Source organism: Lethenteron reissneri, chromosome 14 (assembly GCF_015708825.2).
Source record: "Lethenteron reissneri isolate LAM-NWPU_2019-01 chromosome 14, ASM1570882v1, whole genome shotgun sequence".
Lineage (NCBI taxonomy): Eukaryota > Metazoa > Chordata > Hyperoartia > Petromyzontiformes > Petromyzontidae > Lethenteron > Lethenteron reissneri.
The window spans coordinates 13,120,148-13,137,682 of NC_083792.1; the positions used below are offsets into that span (position 1 = coordinate 13,120,148).

The following is a 17,535-nucleotide window of genomic DNA, read 5'->3' on the forward strand; positions in this document are numbered from 1 at the left end:
TTGTCTTTCTCTTAACCACAGTGGTTGTGGGGGCTCCACTGATGGCCTGGCTGTCAACTCTCCACTTTTACCTGTCCTTTTCAGTCTTTTCCAGGTGTTGTCCCAACTTATCAGTCCATGTTATCACAAAAAATATCTATTCTCACGTGTACGATTTGATGCAAGTGTTGTGACCGCCAGAATCAATAATTGATGCTTTTGTTTTTTGTGCACACGAGAAATGCCACCTCTTATTTGTTTGGCACGCTTGACTTGGCGCGGTTTGTTTATTCCAGGTTTCCACCACATTTGTCTGCGAAATGAGAGCAACCAGCCGTTGAGTCTCCCTGCAATTTTCGTTTTCATTCAAGTCAAGGATTATGTCCCGGTCGCCTTTGAGAGTGAGTATGGGGCGTCTCGTGACCCTGGCTCTTTCCTGTCTCTTCACATCGATCACAGGCACTAACCTTGTAGAGCTCTGCCCCAGTAGCGTCTGTGACTGACTCAAGAATTCCAGGCTCAAGATCCTTCTGGCCTGGCCCATCATGTTCTCTGTAACATTAAGTAAATAAGCCTGCCCCCTTGCCCCCTTTATTGTATTTAAGGTCATTATGCACAGTGGTTGAAAAACATTGCCACTAATCCCGATGAGTTGAGCCTATTGTCCTGAGTATTTATTTTAGATAAATGCTACTTTGAATGTCCAAGAAGGGCATTGGAGTTCGCTCGTGGTGGTAACGGAAGTACGTACAATCTTGTAAATGGCTGGGGAGGAGTGGGGAGGACTATAGAAACACGTTCGATTTGGTGTGCCTTAAATTTACTTTAAACAATGCCATGAAATCTCACTGAAGATGAATGTGCCGAAATTGTAGCCTTAATTTTAAGTACTGCGAGGTGATTGAGTGGAAAGGTTCCCAAACATAGCAATGTGAGTTTAAACCTTGGCCAGCATGATCTCATCCGATCATCATAATGAGCACCACCTACTAAAGCTTTCCCTAAGGACAGACTGGTCCCTGCCAAATGAATGTGGAATTTCCATCATGGGTTGTCGACTTCCATCAGTGTAAATAATAATTGCACATCATTCAATTGAGCAAGGGGTGTCTGTAACTTAATTTCTGAATAGAATTCTGAAATTTCAAAAATAACCACGTGTGTCTTTATTCGTGTTATGTCTCTTTAAAGATATCATCAGCGGATTGTCCAACCCCATAATGTACCAGGGGTTGATGGAGCAGCGAGCCAAGCAGCTGGAATCTCTCACCATGGACGAGGTACGAATTTAAAAAGAATCTTCAAGGATGATCAGAGCGTTGAAATGGCTCTGCTGACTCCAGCCCGCTGTCTGGTTAAACCAAGCTCTCAAGTGCAGAAAGGATTTTAATTGTGAAATTAATCCATCGTTGCATGTCCCAATAGACATTTGTTTTATGACCATCATCATCATCATCAGGGTAGTCACTGCTGTATGTTAACGGTGAGCTTGTGATGGGCTCCGCGTGGAGCAGGACCAGGTGGATGGTCAGGCTGCACCGCAGACTCCTCAGACCCCGCAGCGGCCAAGCCCAGGCCCTCGGCCTGACCCTGTGGCCGCACCGCGGGACAAACACCGGGCCAGCATCACCAACCCGCCAGACTTGCTGGGCCTCGGTACGTGGCCACATCCACACTGCTGCCTCTTGAACACACGGAGCTCCTGCATTTATAACACACAGATGACTCATGTTATAGCTCCTTCCACTCAGACATAACAACCACATATAAAGATGTAAGAGCTACATTGCGATTGTATCAAAGTAATACAATACAAATGGAATAGGAGTCGGGCAAGGAAATACGCTCTCACAAAGGCTTTTCAAAGTCTTACTACACGGTGTTTTCTGAAGATTGGATTTGAGAGATGAAGGCATGAATATAAATGTAAACAATAGGAACGATCTAAGATTATTCTCACGACATCAACTGATATTCAGGCTTAAATTGCATCCAGTTTGAGGTTCTCACGTATACAATCTTGAGTAACTGAAAAAAGTAATGTTCATGGCCCACTAACGATAAATTGAATTTAAGTTGGAGTGGCCATTTCACTTTTGACAGCAATGTATTGTCCTGTGCGGGGTTTCACAGGCCTGTCCCCGAAAGTTGATAAGAGATGCAGCATTGATGAGCATTTTCAAGGTGAGTGTTCAGAGTCATTATACTTTGTCTTTACTGCATTCTCATGCATCCCACACTCTCCTCTGAAAGGGAGAGTCTTGGTCTAAGGCTTGTTTAAATGGAGGATAGGTATGCATGTGAGTTCATGGTTCATGCTGCGGGTCTATTTACCATAAACACTCGCGGTGGACATCACAGATCCTGTAACTTTATTCAAAAACTGGTAGATCATAGATGTCGGCGCCATTGTTCACAAATTTCCAAAACCTGAAAACATTTTGCCAATTATATAAATTGTAAAAACCGCATCACAACATCGCCCCCTACGGTAGATGATACCCAATTGCAGGGCATTACTGCAGACCCCTTGGTGTGGTGGTGTATGGACATTCTCCACTGGGCGGGGTTTACCTTGGCTAGGCTGTGAGGCGCTTTGAGACGCTGAGGTGTTCCTGCGAGTGCCACTGTGAATGAAAATCCTTTCGCGATGCTCGTGGCTTTTCACAGCGGACGTGCGCCTCGCAAGTCTGGACGACCTTAAGTGCAACAAGCTGCTCGCCAAGTTGTCCAAGCGGCACATGAAGGAGCTGCAGGATCTGCAGAAGAAGAACGGCAAGAAGGCGGCCGACCTCATCAAGGAGCAGTCGTCGCAATTGTCCGACATGCAGTCTGGCCTGCTCAGGCAGAGGGCGTCTTTTGAACGGAAACTCTTCAAGGGAAAGAGGTGAGGTGTCGGGTCGCGCAATCGCGATGGGTTTGGCACAGCCCCTAACCCTGCCCTGTATCGACAACCAGGGGCGGTTTCTTCATTAGGGCGATTGGGCGACGCACCACCAATGTCATTCAACCACAGAGTCACGCTAGCCGTCACTGTACCTCTGGATATAGTCCAATCAGCGTCATGCTACGTTCTGTGGAGTACCGCCTCTTTTTGGGCGATTTCCCTCCGGCTGAGAATCGCCCCGAGTGGTCCCATAGACTTACATTCAAATATGTTTTTTTTCGAACGGGGGGGCGCTGCAATGCATTCTCTATGGCTTCCGGGAGGGCTCGCACTAACGTGCTTACGTCATCATACGTAAGCACGTTTCATCCAACAAAATTATTTGTCGCCACCTAGTGGAATCTTTAATAAAAGAAACATGAGTGAATTGTATTTATAGTGAGTATAGAAACAAACAAGATGTATTGTAAGAGTCACTTTATTTTTCATTAATATTAAAGAAGTGAAGTTGCCTTTACATGCTTAAGCTGTTAATTTATCCTTTGCATGGGTGGACCTTATCCTTATCAATCATCCAGACATTTGCCCCCCCTGAGAGATTTTGCAGGAGCCGCCACTGCCGACAACGTCTGTTATCACTCTTCAGTAACAGGAGTTCGAGTTTATTTTGTTGAGCCAGGTGAGAGCTCTGCAGACCACGACAGTGTCATGTGAAAGAGTGAACCTGCCTCCAGAACGCACAGAGCTCCTGCCTCTAGAACTCACAGAGCTCCTGCCTCTAGAACACACAGAGCTCCTACCTCTAGAACGCACAGAGCTCCTGCCTCTATAACGCACAGAGCTCCTACCTCTATAACGCACAGAGCTCCTGCCTCTAGAACACACAGAGCTCCTACCTCTAGAACGCACAGAGCTCCTACCTCTAGAACTCAGAGCTTTTACTTCTGTCTGTCCACCACAGTTGCCACTGCTGTCCACCAGTCGGCGCTATTACACTACATATGTAACAAATCAAATAAGCTCAAACTCAATCCGCAATCTCACAACATCTCTTGTCTAAATCTCACCTGTCATTTCCCTAGTCGTTTATCTCTTCTGTACGTATTAATATGTATGTTGAACTTCTATTGCACCATACATAGCCAACCATGTTAATCCTCGGTGTAGGGGAAGGACAACAAACTAAACACAAAAAGCAGTTCTAAAGAAATTAGTTTTCAATCTAGATTTAGAAGTGCATAGGTTCAGTGGCTTCCTAATATCGGAAGGAAGAGCTTCCAGACGATCGCAGAAGCGCATCCGAAAGCGAGTGCGACCCTGTAATGTATTCTGCCATCACAAATTGAAAGGATAGGGGGGCCACACAAAAAATGACTTCCGTGTCAGGACCCCCCAGTGGTCATGGCACCACCAATGGACCTCACTCGCACGGCCGTGTGTCTTCCGGAGCGCAGTGCGCTCATTGCAGAATTTCCCACCAGATGGTAGCACAGAGCTGCCGGGCAAATCTGTCCATTCCTGTGTTAATGCAGCTGCCAATTGTGTTCAAAACACACAAGCCAAGACAAATCTGCTGGAGGAGTTATTGCCATTATTAGTGCCCCCCCGCCCTCCCGCAAGGACCCCCTCGGAGGTTTATTGGAGTAGCACGTCACGCTGTGCTAATAATAAAAGTGGTATGTCAACAAAACACAATGGGCGCCCTGCAGGGGCTTCGGAATGATGAAGGAAATCTGTTGCCGCTTTTCACACAAACGACATCGCCGCTTTCCAGCGGCGTTGACAATTACCGCTTGCAGTGATGGTCACAGACTGCTCCGGTTGGATCATTAAGTGCTCGTTGTCCAATTTGCGGAAATTTGGATTAATTACCCTCTTTGGTTCCTTCCTAGTAAGCGGGCGAGGCATCTTGATGCTGTTCTTGTGTTGCCAACTAAAGCCGAGTGTACAAATACGCCCCCGGATGAAACGGTCGTGCCGATGGTAATTACGGTGACCTATTTATGAAAATGTCGATGATGGGCAGTGACTTTATTATGATAATGGTTTGCACTTTTGGTTCATCATTCAGGGCTTCAGATGCATAATTGAAGAAATGAAAAAAAAGGGTTTCCTGAAGGGATATCCCTTCAAGTGATGATTTTATGCATACACTATGGACACATTTCCCCAAACCCTTCTGAAGAGAATTGTTAATTTCGTTAAACGAGTCATGAAGTAATATTTTAAATAACACTAGCTGTACTACCCGGCTTCGCCCGGGACTTGTATCTACCACGGCCGGCCGCCTTTGTCTCCCCAGTGGCGATGTTAATACGCTACAGTAGTAAAGTTACTCGTTTGAGGCAGAGTCGACCTAGGGGAGGTTCAAATAATCGTCACCGGTGGTGGCCGTGAGCGGGAATCGAACTGGGTTTGCCGGGTTGGTAGCGCAGCGTAGCGTTAAGCACTACACCCACCGCTCCTCACACACCACACACGCACAGACACACACACAGACACACACACAGACACACGCAGACACACACAGACAGAAACACACACACAGACAGCACGCTAACCACTACACTACCGTTCCCCCTACACAACACACGCGCGCGCGTCCATAGGTACACATACACGCGCTTGCTGCAGACACACACGACTTTCAGGGTGCATACGGCAGTAAACGACTGAAATAATAAAGCGGCAATGCTGTGTAAGGAACGCCTTAGACCCGCATTATACATTTGTGTAATGCGAGCGTAAACACACAAACACACACAAACACATACACAATACACACACACATACATGCAGACACACAGACAGACACATAACACACATACATACACACACATACAAACACAGAAACACATACACACACATACATAGACACACACATACATACACACAAACACATCCACAGACGTACATACACACATACATACAGGCACGCAGACATACACATAAACACATACAAAAAAACCCACATACATACACACACACATACATACACACAAACACATGCACACACATACATACACACATGCATACAGACACACAGACATACACATAAACACATACACACATACACATGACCCGGCTTCGCCCGGGACTTGGATCCACCACGGCGGCAAAACCGACATACATACACACACAGACATACACACAAACACATACACACACATACATACACACATGCATACAGACACACAGACATACACATAAACACATACACATGACCCGGCTTCGCCCGGGACTTGGATCTACCACGCCCAGCCGCCTTTGTCTCCCAAGTGCCGATGTTAATACGCCACACCAGTTACTCGTTTGAGGCTGAGTGGACCTAGGGGAGGTTCAAATAATTGTCACCGGTGGTGGCCGTGAGCGGGAATGGAACTGGGTTCGCCGGGTTGGTAGCGCAGCGTAGCGTTAAGCACTACACCCACCGCTCCTCACACACCACACACGCACAGACACACACACAGACACACGCAGACACACACAGACAGACACAGACAGACACACACACACACAGACACACAGACAGCACGCTAAGCACTACACTACCGCTCCCCACACACCACACACGCACACACACAGACACACACACAGACACACGCAGACACACACAGACAGACACAGACAGACACACACACACACAGACACAGACAGCACGCTAAGCACTACACTACCGTTCCCCCTACACAACACACGCGCGCGCGTCCATAGGTACACATACACGCGCTTGCTGCAGACACACACGACTTTGAGGGTGCGTAAGGCAGTAAACGACTGGAATAATAAAGCGGCAATGCTGTGCGAGGAACGCCTTAGACCAGCAACACATTTGTGTAATGCGAGCGTAAACACACAAACACATACAAACACATACACACACATACATACAAAGACAAAGATCCCCCGTATAGCCTGAACAGACTGTAGGGGCAAGTGCTGTTAGCGAGCACCTATGAAGGCCGGAACGGTACACGAGGGGGTGGGTGGCCAGCACCACGCCCGACCGCCTTTGTCTCCCTAGTGGCGATGTTTACACACCGCACCAGGTACTCATTTAAGGCTGAGTCGACCTAGGGGAGGCCCAGGACCGGTTCAGATAATCGTCACTGGTGTTAGCCGTGAGCGGGAATCGAACCCGGGTCGCCAGGTTCATAGCGCAGCGCGCTAACCGCTACACTACCGCTCCCCACACACATACATACACACACATACACACAAACACATACACACAGACATACACATACACACAAACACACACATACATGCACACAAACACATACACAATACACACACACATACATGCAGACACAGACAGACACATAACACACATACATACACACACATACACACACATACATATACACACACATACATAGACACACACATACATACACACACACATACATACACACAAACACATGCACACACGTACATACACACATACATAGAGACACGCAGACATACACATAAAGACATAAAAAAACCCACATACATACACACACACATACACACAAACACATACATACACATACATACATACACACATACACACATACATAGAGACACACAGACATACACATAAACACAAACACACATACACATGACCCGGCTTCGCCCGGGACTTGGATCCACGATGCCCCGCCGCCTTTGTCTCCCCAGTGACGATGTTCACACACGACAGCAGTTACGCTTTTGAGGCTGAGTGGACCTAGGGGAGGGCCAGGTCCGTTTCAAATAATCGTCAGCGGTGGTGGGCGTGAGTTGGAATCGAACTGGGGTCGCTCAAGCAGCTTAATGACTGTTTGTACAAAGAACATATAAAGAATCGATTATAATAACCAGGCAAGAGTCCACATTATAGACTGCCAGTACACGCACTCAGCTTCATAAGCAGGCTAGAGTGTACATGATAGAGTGGCAGTACGCTCACCGAGCTTAATAAGCAGGCTACAGTGTACATGATAGACTGGCAGTACGCTCACCCAGCTTAATGAGTATTTGTACAGTGAACATTAAAGTAATCGATTGTTGGCGCGTTGGGTTTAATAGTAATATTAATAGCACACATTGTGGTGGGGGTGTAGTGAAGAGTAGGAAAAACTTTGATGAATTTACCTCAGAGTGGCGTGGTGGGTGTCGAGGCCTAGTAGCGTGCAAAGCCTGCGGCCTCGCCTAAAATTGTCGGCTTGGAAGAGGCAGGGTACGGGTGGCGTTCCTTCCCCCCCCCCTAGCGCTCCAACAATACTGTGTAATGGCTATTATTTAATTAAATACGGAGCTTATGAAAGTGGCGAAGGCGTGGCTAGCCGTTGGCAGGGGCAACCGCCGTCCAATGAAACTGCAGCCCTTGGCGAAGGCGTGGCTAGCCGTTGCCAGGTCCAATGAAAGCGGCGAAGGCGTGGCTAGCCGTTGCCAGGGGCAACCGCCGTCCAATGAAAGTGCGTATGGGCCAAAGTCCACACACACACACACAGACAGACATGAACGATTTTATATATATAGATACCAAAGTATGAAATTGCAATTAGTTTTGCATTACGTCTTGAAATATTCACTCACAAAAAAATGTAACTTTTTTCCACCTGTTGAAACGATGGTCAAATTATGTTAGTCAATCGGCAGGTTGCAAAGGGTGGGCCAAAGCGTGGGGGTAATCCCACCACTTCCACGACGTGTGGCCAGCATGCGTCAGGGTAAAACCCTCTCGAGGGGCTCTCTCGTGGGCTACCTGTAGTAGTGGAGGCCTTTTCACCAACAGTCGTGTGAGCAAGCAATTGCAGGGCTGCACCTGAACCTCTTATTGTGCGCGTGTGTGCGCGCTGCAGTGTGGATTGCAAGGAGCCATTCGTGGACTCGGAATTGAGCCGCTCCTTGACCGAAATGCGCAAAAAGCAGCAGGAGGATCTTGTGCTGCTGAGGCAGGAGCACTACGCCCAGGAGCTGCGCAAGAGGGGGCAACACAACGCACAGGTGGGCACGGGGCAGCAGGTCGAGGAGTGAGCGGTGTGCCACACGATGACAGAGGCTCCGGACTTCTCCACGTTGCGCCTGATGACTTCACTTGCAATCGCATTCGATGTATATGCGTGTACGTGGAACTTCTTTCGCGCTGTACGTAGCCAACTGTACCAATCGGAGGGGCTATATCCTTGTCTGTTGACATGTTAGCATAATAGTACACTCTGTATCTGTTTAATGTTTGTGTAACTTTAATGTAATCACACTATGATCAAATTTCGATTTAAAGCTTTCGTGACTGCAGGGATTCATCTTCTTGGTTCTTTCGGTAAAGTCACGTAGAAGGGAAATAATAAAATAATAAAAATAAAACGTAATAAAATAATTCTCACGACGTTTCGGCCACAACGCAAGCAGCCGTCTTCAGGTGAAGAACAGGTCTGTCGGAAAGACAGCGTCTGAATGAGCACCACCAGGCTTGGCAGCGTATATTTAAGACACTATGATCAGTTTAGAAATAATCTGATGAGCCAACGTATGCTGCAAGGAACTTATTGTTTCACATTGATTTATGTTTTTGGAATATTTTTCTATTTCTCATGTGTGACTGAGTTGCGTTTGCTCCAATTCCTATTCTCTTCGTTAGCTGTGCCTTGTTTTATTGGTTTGTTTTCAGTAATTTTGGTGACCCAGGGTCTCTCTTGCAAATGACACTCATCCTGGTCTCCTGAGTTCTCACCCGGTTAAATACAATTTAAAGGTGAAACTTGAAACACATTAAGTGGGCATGTAATGTGAATGCATCGGGGAATGGATGCAAGTTTGATTCTCACGCTCACGGCTTAATTGCAGCCTGGTTTTGTTTATCCGGCTTGGCCACCAGCAAAATATGTCAAGACCCACCACGCCACACCCAGTGTACCTTTTGTTATAGCTTTGCCTGCCGGTCATGTGCCTGTTGCAGTCTACCAGCGACTGATAACATATTCAGGGAAAAAATTATCCCTGCCGACACTCACGATGATGCACACATCAAATTGCGCGTTTATGAATTCGTTAATGACAATGTATGCAATGCACTTGCAAGCGAAGAACAAGGTTCTTTGGTGTGACGTAAACAACACAAAAGTAAAACCACAATAAGCAACATTCAATTCCATTCTTGCACACGGCGATACGTTTGGGCGCTAAATGCCAATGTCGAGGTCTGCTGGCCATGAGAGGGCTTCGGGAGAGAGTTCCGTGCGGTTTTGCTGTTCCTCCTCCTCCTCCGTTGAAGCAGCACGGGCAGCAGTGGCCTACTGCGTGTGGTCGATGTTTGGGTTGCAGGGCCACAATCGCACTGCCACGGCTTGTCATTGATTCTTCCATTTACGAAGGAGACGTGTGCATCGCCTGTTGTTGTTTTGGCAATATTAATGGTAGTTGGCATAGGGCACCCTTATCAGTATGTTCAATATAGCTAGGGAGTTACATGACTGTCTCCGTGAATTCCATATAACTTGGTGGAATTAGTATGGGCCTTACATTCACTGTCACGTATTTTACAAAGCGACATTTAACCTCTGTGGAACCCACGTAAACACCTGGAAAGGGAATTGCTAAAGCATCAAGGGCTACAACACCAACTTGTTTCATGAAGACGGGAACACTGCCTCTCTACGATTGAAAAACATCTCCGATTATATATATTTCCTCTTTAGGCCAGTGTTGTGGATGAATGTGTTGAATGTTGTGCTGTAATGTACGTGTGCGCCACTGCCAACCCGGCCTCCTTTCCTACAGATTAATGGCAGCATATTAAAGATGTAATTTTAGATTTGTTATCCGCACTGCCAACCCAGTATCAGCTGCTTTGTTTAACCTGCTCCGTGAAATGCTGAGGACGCACTTTGCTGTTGCCCACAATTTAAATTTATATCCGGTGTGTGTTTTTTTCATTTTTTTTTGCTAACCTCATTTCCCCCCCCCCTCTCTTTGTAGATGTATGAGAAGCTGCTGGAGCTGGCTCAGGAGAGCTACGCGAGCCTACAGAAGAAGCTGAAGGACGTGTGCGAGAAGTGAGCACGGCCGGAGAATCGTTCGCGCTGCGTAACCCGAGTGCCGCCATAGCACACTTGTCTCAACAACGTCCCTCGCTGTGCACAACCACATGTCGCACAACGATAGATTACATCTCTCTCACCAATGCATCTTCCGAGAATTAACCGGTGCACGTTGCCGCAGCTATTTATTTTGTTATTATTGAATATAATTTTAAGGGCAGTACGTGCACACGGTATGCACTTCTCTTTGCACCGATAAGCGCATGCTTGCAGTCGCACTGCGAGGCAGAAAGAGAAACTTATGGATGAGAGAACATATGCAGCTGCAGAGGCATGAGTTCGACTGTTAAGAAAAGGAAGTGGGCTTGGGGAATGACACGGAGGAGGGAAGCACACCCTAGAGGGACGTCCTCCTTGGAGATGGAGCTTTGAAATCAGCCCGTGTGGACGTGCAAGATGGCTTGTTGCATTGCAGGGCCACAAGAGATGGGGGCAGCTTGGAGAGGCCTTCATCTGTCAGTGAATCGATCATGATGGTGTTGATGATTCATGCGCACAGAGTGTTCACAGTTCCTTTAGCAAGAACCAGAAGAGTAATCTCGAGATGGTATCCCTTTTGTAACCTACCGCACATCTGCAAAGAATGAAGTGATCAAGCGGGCAGTAACCTATGCCCTGTCCTGGCCTGTATGACGATTAGGGTTGCAGTGTGCACATTTACAGACGAGCCATTGTCAAGTGAGATCATCGGTTAGTTACCTTCTCAAATCGCAGCCAGCGAGAGACCCAGAAGATGAAATGCAATCCGTTAAAGCACTAGCAAAGAGGCAAGTGATAGCGTTCTATCTGTCGGAAAGAGAAACGCAACCAGGCAGAAGAAACATAACCACACAAGCCAGTGAAAGTCTTCCGTTCAGCCGTGAAATGAAACGTAACGGAACAATCGGCAGGGCAGGACAACAATATAACATTGTACCTCTTTGTCACGGGGAGTGCATAGACATTTAAATTTTCTTCTGCTTACAGATGCATGATAAAACTAATACATAGTTGACCGTTCATGCTGTGTAGGTTGTCGTGGTTGTGCTGCTCGTTGTTTGGCGTGATGTCCGACGTTTCGCGACGCGTGCTGTGGAGCTCATTCATATCGAACTGAAGAAGCTCCCAGCGGCACGTGGGGCAAAACGTTGGACATTATGCCGAACAAGACCCGAAAACACATCGGAGAGCAAACGTATATCCCGTATATATATAAATAGAAAGAGTTGAGGATTTCTTATCACTGCCTGCGTGAAAAATAGCAAAGCTTTAATATGAATTTGTATTTATTTCAGATATCAGAGAGTGCATTCTCTTGTATTGTGTACACCGAAGTCTGGGATTTACTGCATTAAGTAATGTTTTTTACAGGATCAGAAATGAATTTTCCTGCTTCAGCTGCAAAAAATGTAGCATTCAGGAGCCTCCTTTTCCATTTTGTGCTTATTCCTGCAAAAATTCCATCTATTTGGCATTCCTTCTTTTAAACGCGTCCCGTGGGGATTCATTGATAGGGCGCGGAGCTCTGAAATGTCTATCGGGGGATTCATTAAACTCCACTTTATTTTGAAAAATGACCCGGTTCGGGTTTTCTAGAGAACCCGCGCCAGGTGTGGCCAACGCAGGTTATTCTAATGATGGATCGCCCTCCGCACATTTCACATTAAACTCCGTGGCTTCTTACCTGACGTGGCTGCGATGAAAAACTTGAAGCGACTCATTTTTCTACGTAAGGAGCAATTCAATCCCCCACCCACCCACCCACGCTGCCCCCCCCCTCGCCCCCCCGCAACCCACCACCCTGCGGGTCACTGCTGTGGCATGCACGTGCTCCTTGTCACCTCCCGTCAGGATGACGTCAGTGTAGAGAGCAAGCCCCATGCTCTTGCCAGATGCAGTCGCTCAGCTCGTCTTACGCCAATGAAAGCAAAGCGTGGTTTATCACCGTACAGGAATGTTAATCAGTGTTTGCGCTGAAATGTTGTCATCATGGCCCCCCCCACCTCCCCAACCTCCTTGTACAACATATATTCGTAATTGTCATTCATTAGACGATCATCAACATTATTCAACGTAAGCGTTATTATTTATTTATCCAATATGGTTAGGGTGGCTTGGCGAGAAAGTACCGTCTTCCAAAATAATTGGCCAGCCTGGAAGAGTCGGCCTATACCCCTCTGGAGGGTGTCTCTTGACTGAGCTCCTTCTCGTGGTGGCCCTTCCACCAGCAGTGGCGTTTGCAGGCAATTTCAGCGCCGTACCTTTACCTACCGTCTACCGACCACCTAAAGTGGTACACTTGGCCAGAAATTCATCGTTTACAACTCCGCACCACTCACTGGCGCGCGTGGTCAAGTCGCGGCAGATCGTCAGTTTTTTTCCCGTCATCGTCATTGATGTTGTCGCCCGTGCCCTCTGCGTCCCAGAGAGGAGAAGGACACGAGGAAGCAGATGGACACGGTTCGGCAGGAGCAGCTGGAGAACGCCTCTAAGGACGTGAAGGACAAGAAGGAGCTGGAGAGGTAGACTCGGGGGGATGTGACGACTGTGGGGCGCCTCGACGGCAAGGAGCCCCCCCCCCCCCTCGCCACGGCTCGCTGGCTCGCACCTCTCCCGTGCAGGTCTAGAACGCGCACGGTAGAGGGCAGCACGCGTTGCCAGGCAGGTTGGACAAGTCTCACGGCCCTGCGGGGACTATTCCTGCGTTTGCTAACAAAAAATGCATAAGGCAAAGGATTGGCAATTATCAGATGCTTAATTGCCTAAGCAATTTAAAGCCGCTGAGATCACATCTCATAATCAATCATTCCAATTGCCCTGCTGCAGTCTGGTCAAGGGGACCCCCAATGGCAGCTCTCCCTGTGTGGCGAAGGTGTACGTTAGCACGGGCGCGCAAATGGCATAAGCCAGGCGATGTAGTTCAACAAAATTGTCAAGAGGTGAATTTAGTTTGAAGTGTCTCCATACTCAAATGAGCTTCTGTGGGTGCTCATCATATTGTTTGTCCTGATCCTTTGGGAGAAATTCTATATTGGTATGGCAGCGGCGAGTGTACAAGTGGACTGCTTTCATCACGAAATTGATGCACAATTGACGATAAACTTTTTGATAAAAAAAATATATACTCAGCAGGTCCGTCAAATAACATTGTGGCCATAATGGGGGAAAGTATATATATATATAACAAGCGATGTTTTGGGCAGTGGCACTTCCTCATAGCATATAAATCAGAAGAGCCATTACCTGAAATATCACCTGTTTCTATGTTTCATTTTGGACATCACGGTGGCGAGATGTTAACTACCTCGTCTGGTATACAGGAGGTCGTGTGTTCGATCCCGACCGTGACGCTTGTATATTTGGAGTTTGCGTGTTCTCCCTGTGGTCGTGTGGAATTTTGTTTGGGACCTCCGGTTTTACTCTCCACGTGATAAGCCATTTCCTTGAGCTATCATCTGTGGTCAGGTTGCTTCTGAAAAAGAGCTCAGTGGGTCTTACCTGGTAAAATTAAAATAGTTAAGTTTAGTTTGTGGTTTTAAGACATTGCTATTGAAAAATGTGTGTTTTTTTTTTGTTAATTGCCAATGCAGCATTACCAAATTATTTGTTAATTTTAAAAAAATATTATTATTATATGCTTGTTTTCTTTTTAAAGCAGTGCTATTAACAAATGTGATTCACAGATATATTTTCTGCACATGTACACATTAATTAAACTCTTTAAATGGAGAATGGCAATAGGCTTTAGAACAAGTACTGGAATAAAATACTTCAAAATATACTCTTTACACAAAGTTTAAAAACTTTTATTTTAATTTCTCACCATCTAAAGTTACAAGTGCGTGTGCATGTTTATAACGGTGGAGTCCACATTACACACTTGGAATGTATAATTGCATTGACTGACTCTTCATGAGTTAACACCGATCGCTGGACGGTGGCAAATTCCTGGTGCTGTTCATATTCCCAGGTTTGCACAATAATGTCATTTCTTTACAGGCAAAAGAACCAGATCAATACCATGCACATACAGGACACAGTTGTCAAGGTTAAAACAGTAAGTGAGCATTTCCATTGCATGTAAAGGTTTTGTGTTAATGAACACTTGGAGGCTCCAAACTCACATACCAGCACATGTCCTGTGCTTCTGGTGAAATATGTTTTCTATTGCAGTAGTGACTCACCTGTATTGTAAATAGAAATACAAACAAAAACAGACCTTTGTATTTAACTTCAGAATTATAATGACAGAAGACAGACACAAGTTGAACTATTTCATAGGGCTCCGTCGAATAAAAAACACACGGAAGGGAACGAAAGAAGATCATAATTGCGCGGTGGGGAGAGTGGTGGCGCAGTGATTTGTGCTCTGTGCTTAGGAAGCCGGCGAACCTGAGTTTCATTACTTGTGACGACTAACATTCAGTGGCTAATACATTCCTAAGTGGTCCCCATCCACTACCCTGCACTGACCAGTGATTTTAAGTTCGACACAACAACAACTCCCATGACCGACACAATGTGGAGAGAGGGCCTTCATTCGACAGCGGCTTGACAAAGGGCTGTAAATTATCATGATTTTATCGCAGCAGATGAGAAGTCCACTTCTTGGTTCCCAATGTAGCCAGACGGAGCAACTTTAATTGCACGCCCGCTATGTCCGCGTTGGACCAAAAAATATATTTTTTTTTATTGCCTGAAACCTTTCCTGGAAAATTAAATGGAATGCTCCAGTAATTGTCATTATCCCTCGTGTCGTGAAGTGATGGAGAGTTCCATATATTTTCTTACACTTTTTGAAGTTTAAGTGTTTGGGTTCTTGAGCATAATCGCTGTGACTGTGTTCATGCCTTTAGTTGCAGGATTCTCAAGAAAAGCGAAAGGAAAGGATTGCAAAAACGTACGAGCAACTCCTGAAGCAGATAAAGGACGAGGAGCAGACGGTTATTTGGCCTCTCACGTTCCTCGTGATTCTGCTCTTTCCATTGAATGTCTCTTGCATTGCTCGTGAAGCCTTTAAAATATACTTCACTATTTATTTCCTTCAATTTATCATTAAACCAACGGCTTGTGTTGTCACTCACGTTCTCATTGAGCAAATGACAAGAAGCGCATTTTTTTTACCTTTTGACATTTCGAGCGGTACTTTTGATTGCTACGCTGGTGGCTGTTTGCCTTGAATCGGCGAGATGTTAACTACCTATGCGCTTGGTATGCAGGAGGTCGTGGGTTCGATCCTGAACCTTGATATGCCATGTTATGTGGAGATGACATCTTCTCCCTGTGTGGTGTAGAGTTTTTCTCCAGCTCCTCTGGGTTTTCCTCCAACATTTAGAAACATGGATTTAGAGTTTTTGGCTGCTATGCCAGGCTTCCACATGATAAACCACTTCGTTGCGCTATCATTTGTGGCCAGGTCCAATTCTGATAAAGAGTGGGCCTTACCTGGCTGAAACACAGCTCATGTGTGAAATCCACCATTGAAGAGTTGGTGTTCAGTGGGCTGTGATGTGGGAAGCTGCAATCCATAAATGTGCCTCATAAGAGATGGCTTCAATAAAAAAAAAGAACTTTCAATTTCACTTTGCAATTCAGGACTTAGCACATTTGCATTTAAAAAACGTGTGCTGTATTACCTCTACATCGGTTGTAATTTTCCCATTGCTATGGCGATGTAGAGTTTCTCTGAATAATGAATAGAAAGGAGCATTTTGTTGATGATAGATGTTTATGAGTTCACCCACAGAAGATTGGCACCTCCCCTCCGATTAGCATAGTTGGCTATGCACGGTGCAAAAGACGTTCAACATGCTTACAACTCCTCGTCAACATATTTTGCAGGGTCACAATTTCAAGCAGAATGCCATCTCTAAGTGGTATGTAGCCAGGCATGATAGTTGAGTATCATTTCTTAACGCGATTCAGCACTTTGCAGGCATGGTTGATGTATCATGCAGATCTCAGCCATGTCCTGTTGAACTAGGAGATGCCCAGTTGGTGGTTAGACAGTAAGAGGGTTGATAACTTATCCCTTCCTGATTTCTGAGCGGTTTCCCCCCTCGTGTATGAGGGGTTTTTATTCTTCCAGATACTCTCATTTCCTCCCACATTGACAGTCGTTAAGGAGATTGGCGAAACATCCCAAAGCCAAAGGCCCTTTTAAAATGGGTTTTGAGACTCAGAGCAAGGCTTTCCTGGCTAAATAAGGAACAATATTGTTATAAATAACACGAATAACAACCTCCCCATGATGTCCACCTCCCTTTCCTTCATTTCCCCAGCAACTGAAGTCCTTGCAGATAAAGTACGATGAGAAGTTGAAGCGGCTGCCCACGGAGATCAAGGACTACGTGGAGGGTGGCATGAAGGGGCAGCTCCCCCAGGAGCCGGAGTACTTCTTCCGCACAAACTCACGCAGCTCCTTCGAGTTTGGCTTCTCGGCGTCGGTCGACTGCGACGACGACTCGGTGGTCACGCAGTTCTGAGTTTGCCTCCGGCAGCTCTTGGCGGACCGCCCCCTGGGTGGCTCTCTACGCGTGCCACGTTCGCCAACGTGGCACCGAATGCTCGCCCAAAGAAAAAGAAAAAAGCGATCGCTGGTCTAGTTACGTACTCAACAGGACT

The 17,535-nt window shown here is 46.4% G+C and overlaps 1 protein-coding gene across 3 annotated transcripts in view; it reads left to right on the top strand.

Annotated features, from left to right (window-relative positions):
• Nucleotides 1-17,525, top strand: part of LOC133342426 (1-phosphatidylinositol 4,5-bisphosphate phosphodiesterase beta-1-like) — a 148,327-nt gene extending 130,802 nt beyond the window's left edge. For all 3 annotated transcript variants that reach the window (XM_061551604.1, XM_061551605.1, XM_061551606.1), the window contains 11 exons: nucleotides 276-380; nucleotides 1,171-1,259; nucleotides 1,494-1,635; nucleotides 2,113-2,163; nucleotides 2,650-2,866; nucleotides 8,695-8,839; nucleotides 10,811-10,887; nucleotides 13,338-13,433; nucleotides 14,911-14,968; nucleotides 15,768-15,854; nucleotides 17,193-17,525. In XM_061551604.1, the coding sequence (XP_061407588.1) occupies nucleotides 276-380; nucleotides 1,171-1,259; nucleotides 1,494-1,635; nucleotides 2,113-2,163; nucleotides 2,650-2,866; nucleotides 8,695-8,839; nucleotides 10,811-10,887; nucleotides 13,338-13,433; nucleotides 14,911-14,968; nucleotides 15,768-15,854; nucleotides 17,193-17,396 (1,271 nt within the window). In that variant the 3' untranslated portion in view covers nucleotides 17,397-17,525. The remainder of the gene's footprint in view (nucleotides 1-275; nucleotides 381-1,170; nucleotides 1,260-1,493; nucleotides 1,636-2,112; nucleotides 2,164-2,649; nucleotides 2,867-8,694; nucleotides 8,840-10,810; nucleotides 10,888-13,337; nucleotides 13,434-14,910; nucleotides 14,969-15,767; nucleotides 15,855-17,192) is intronic.
• Nucleotides 17,526-17,535: the final 10 nt, after the last annotated feature.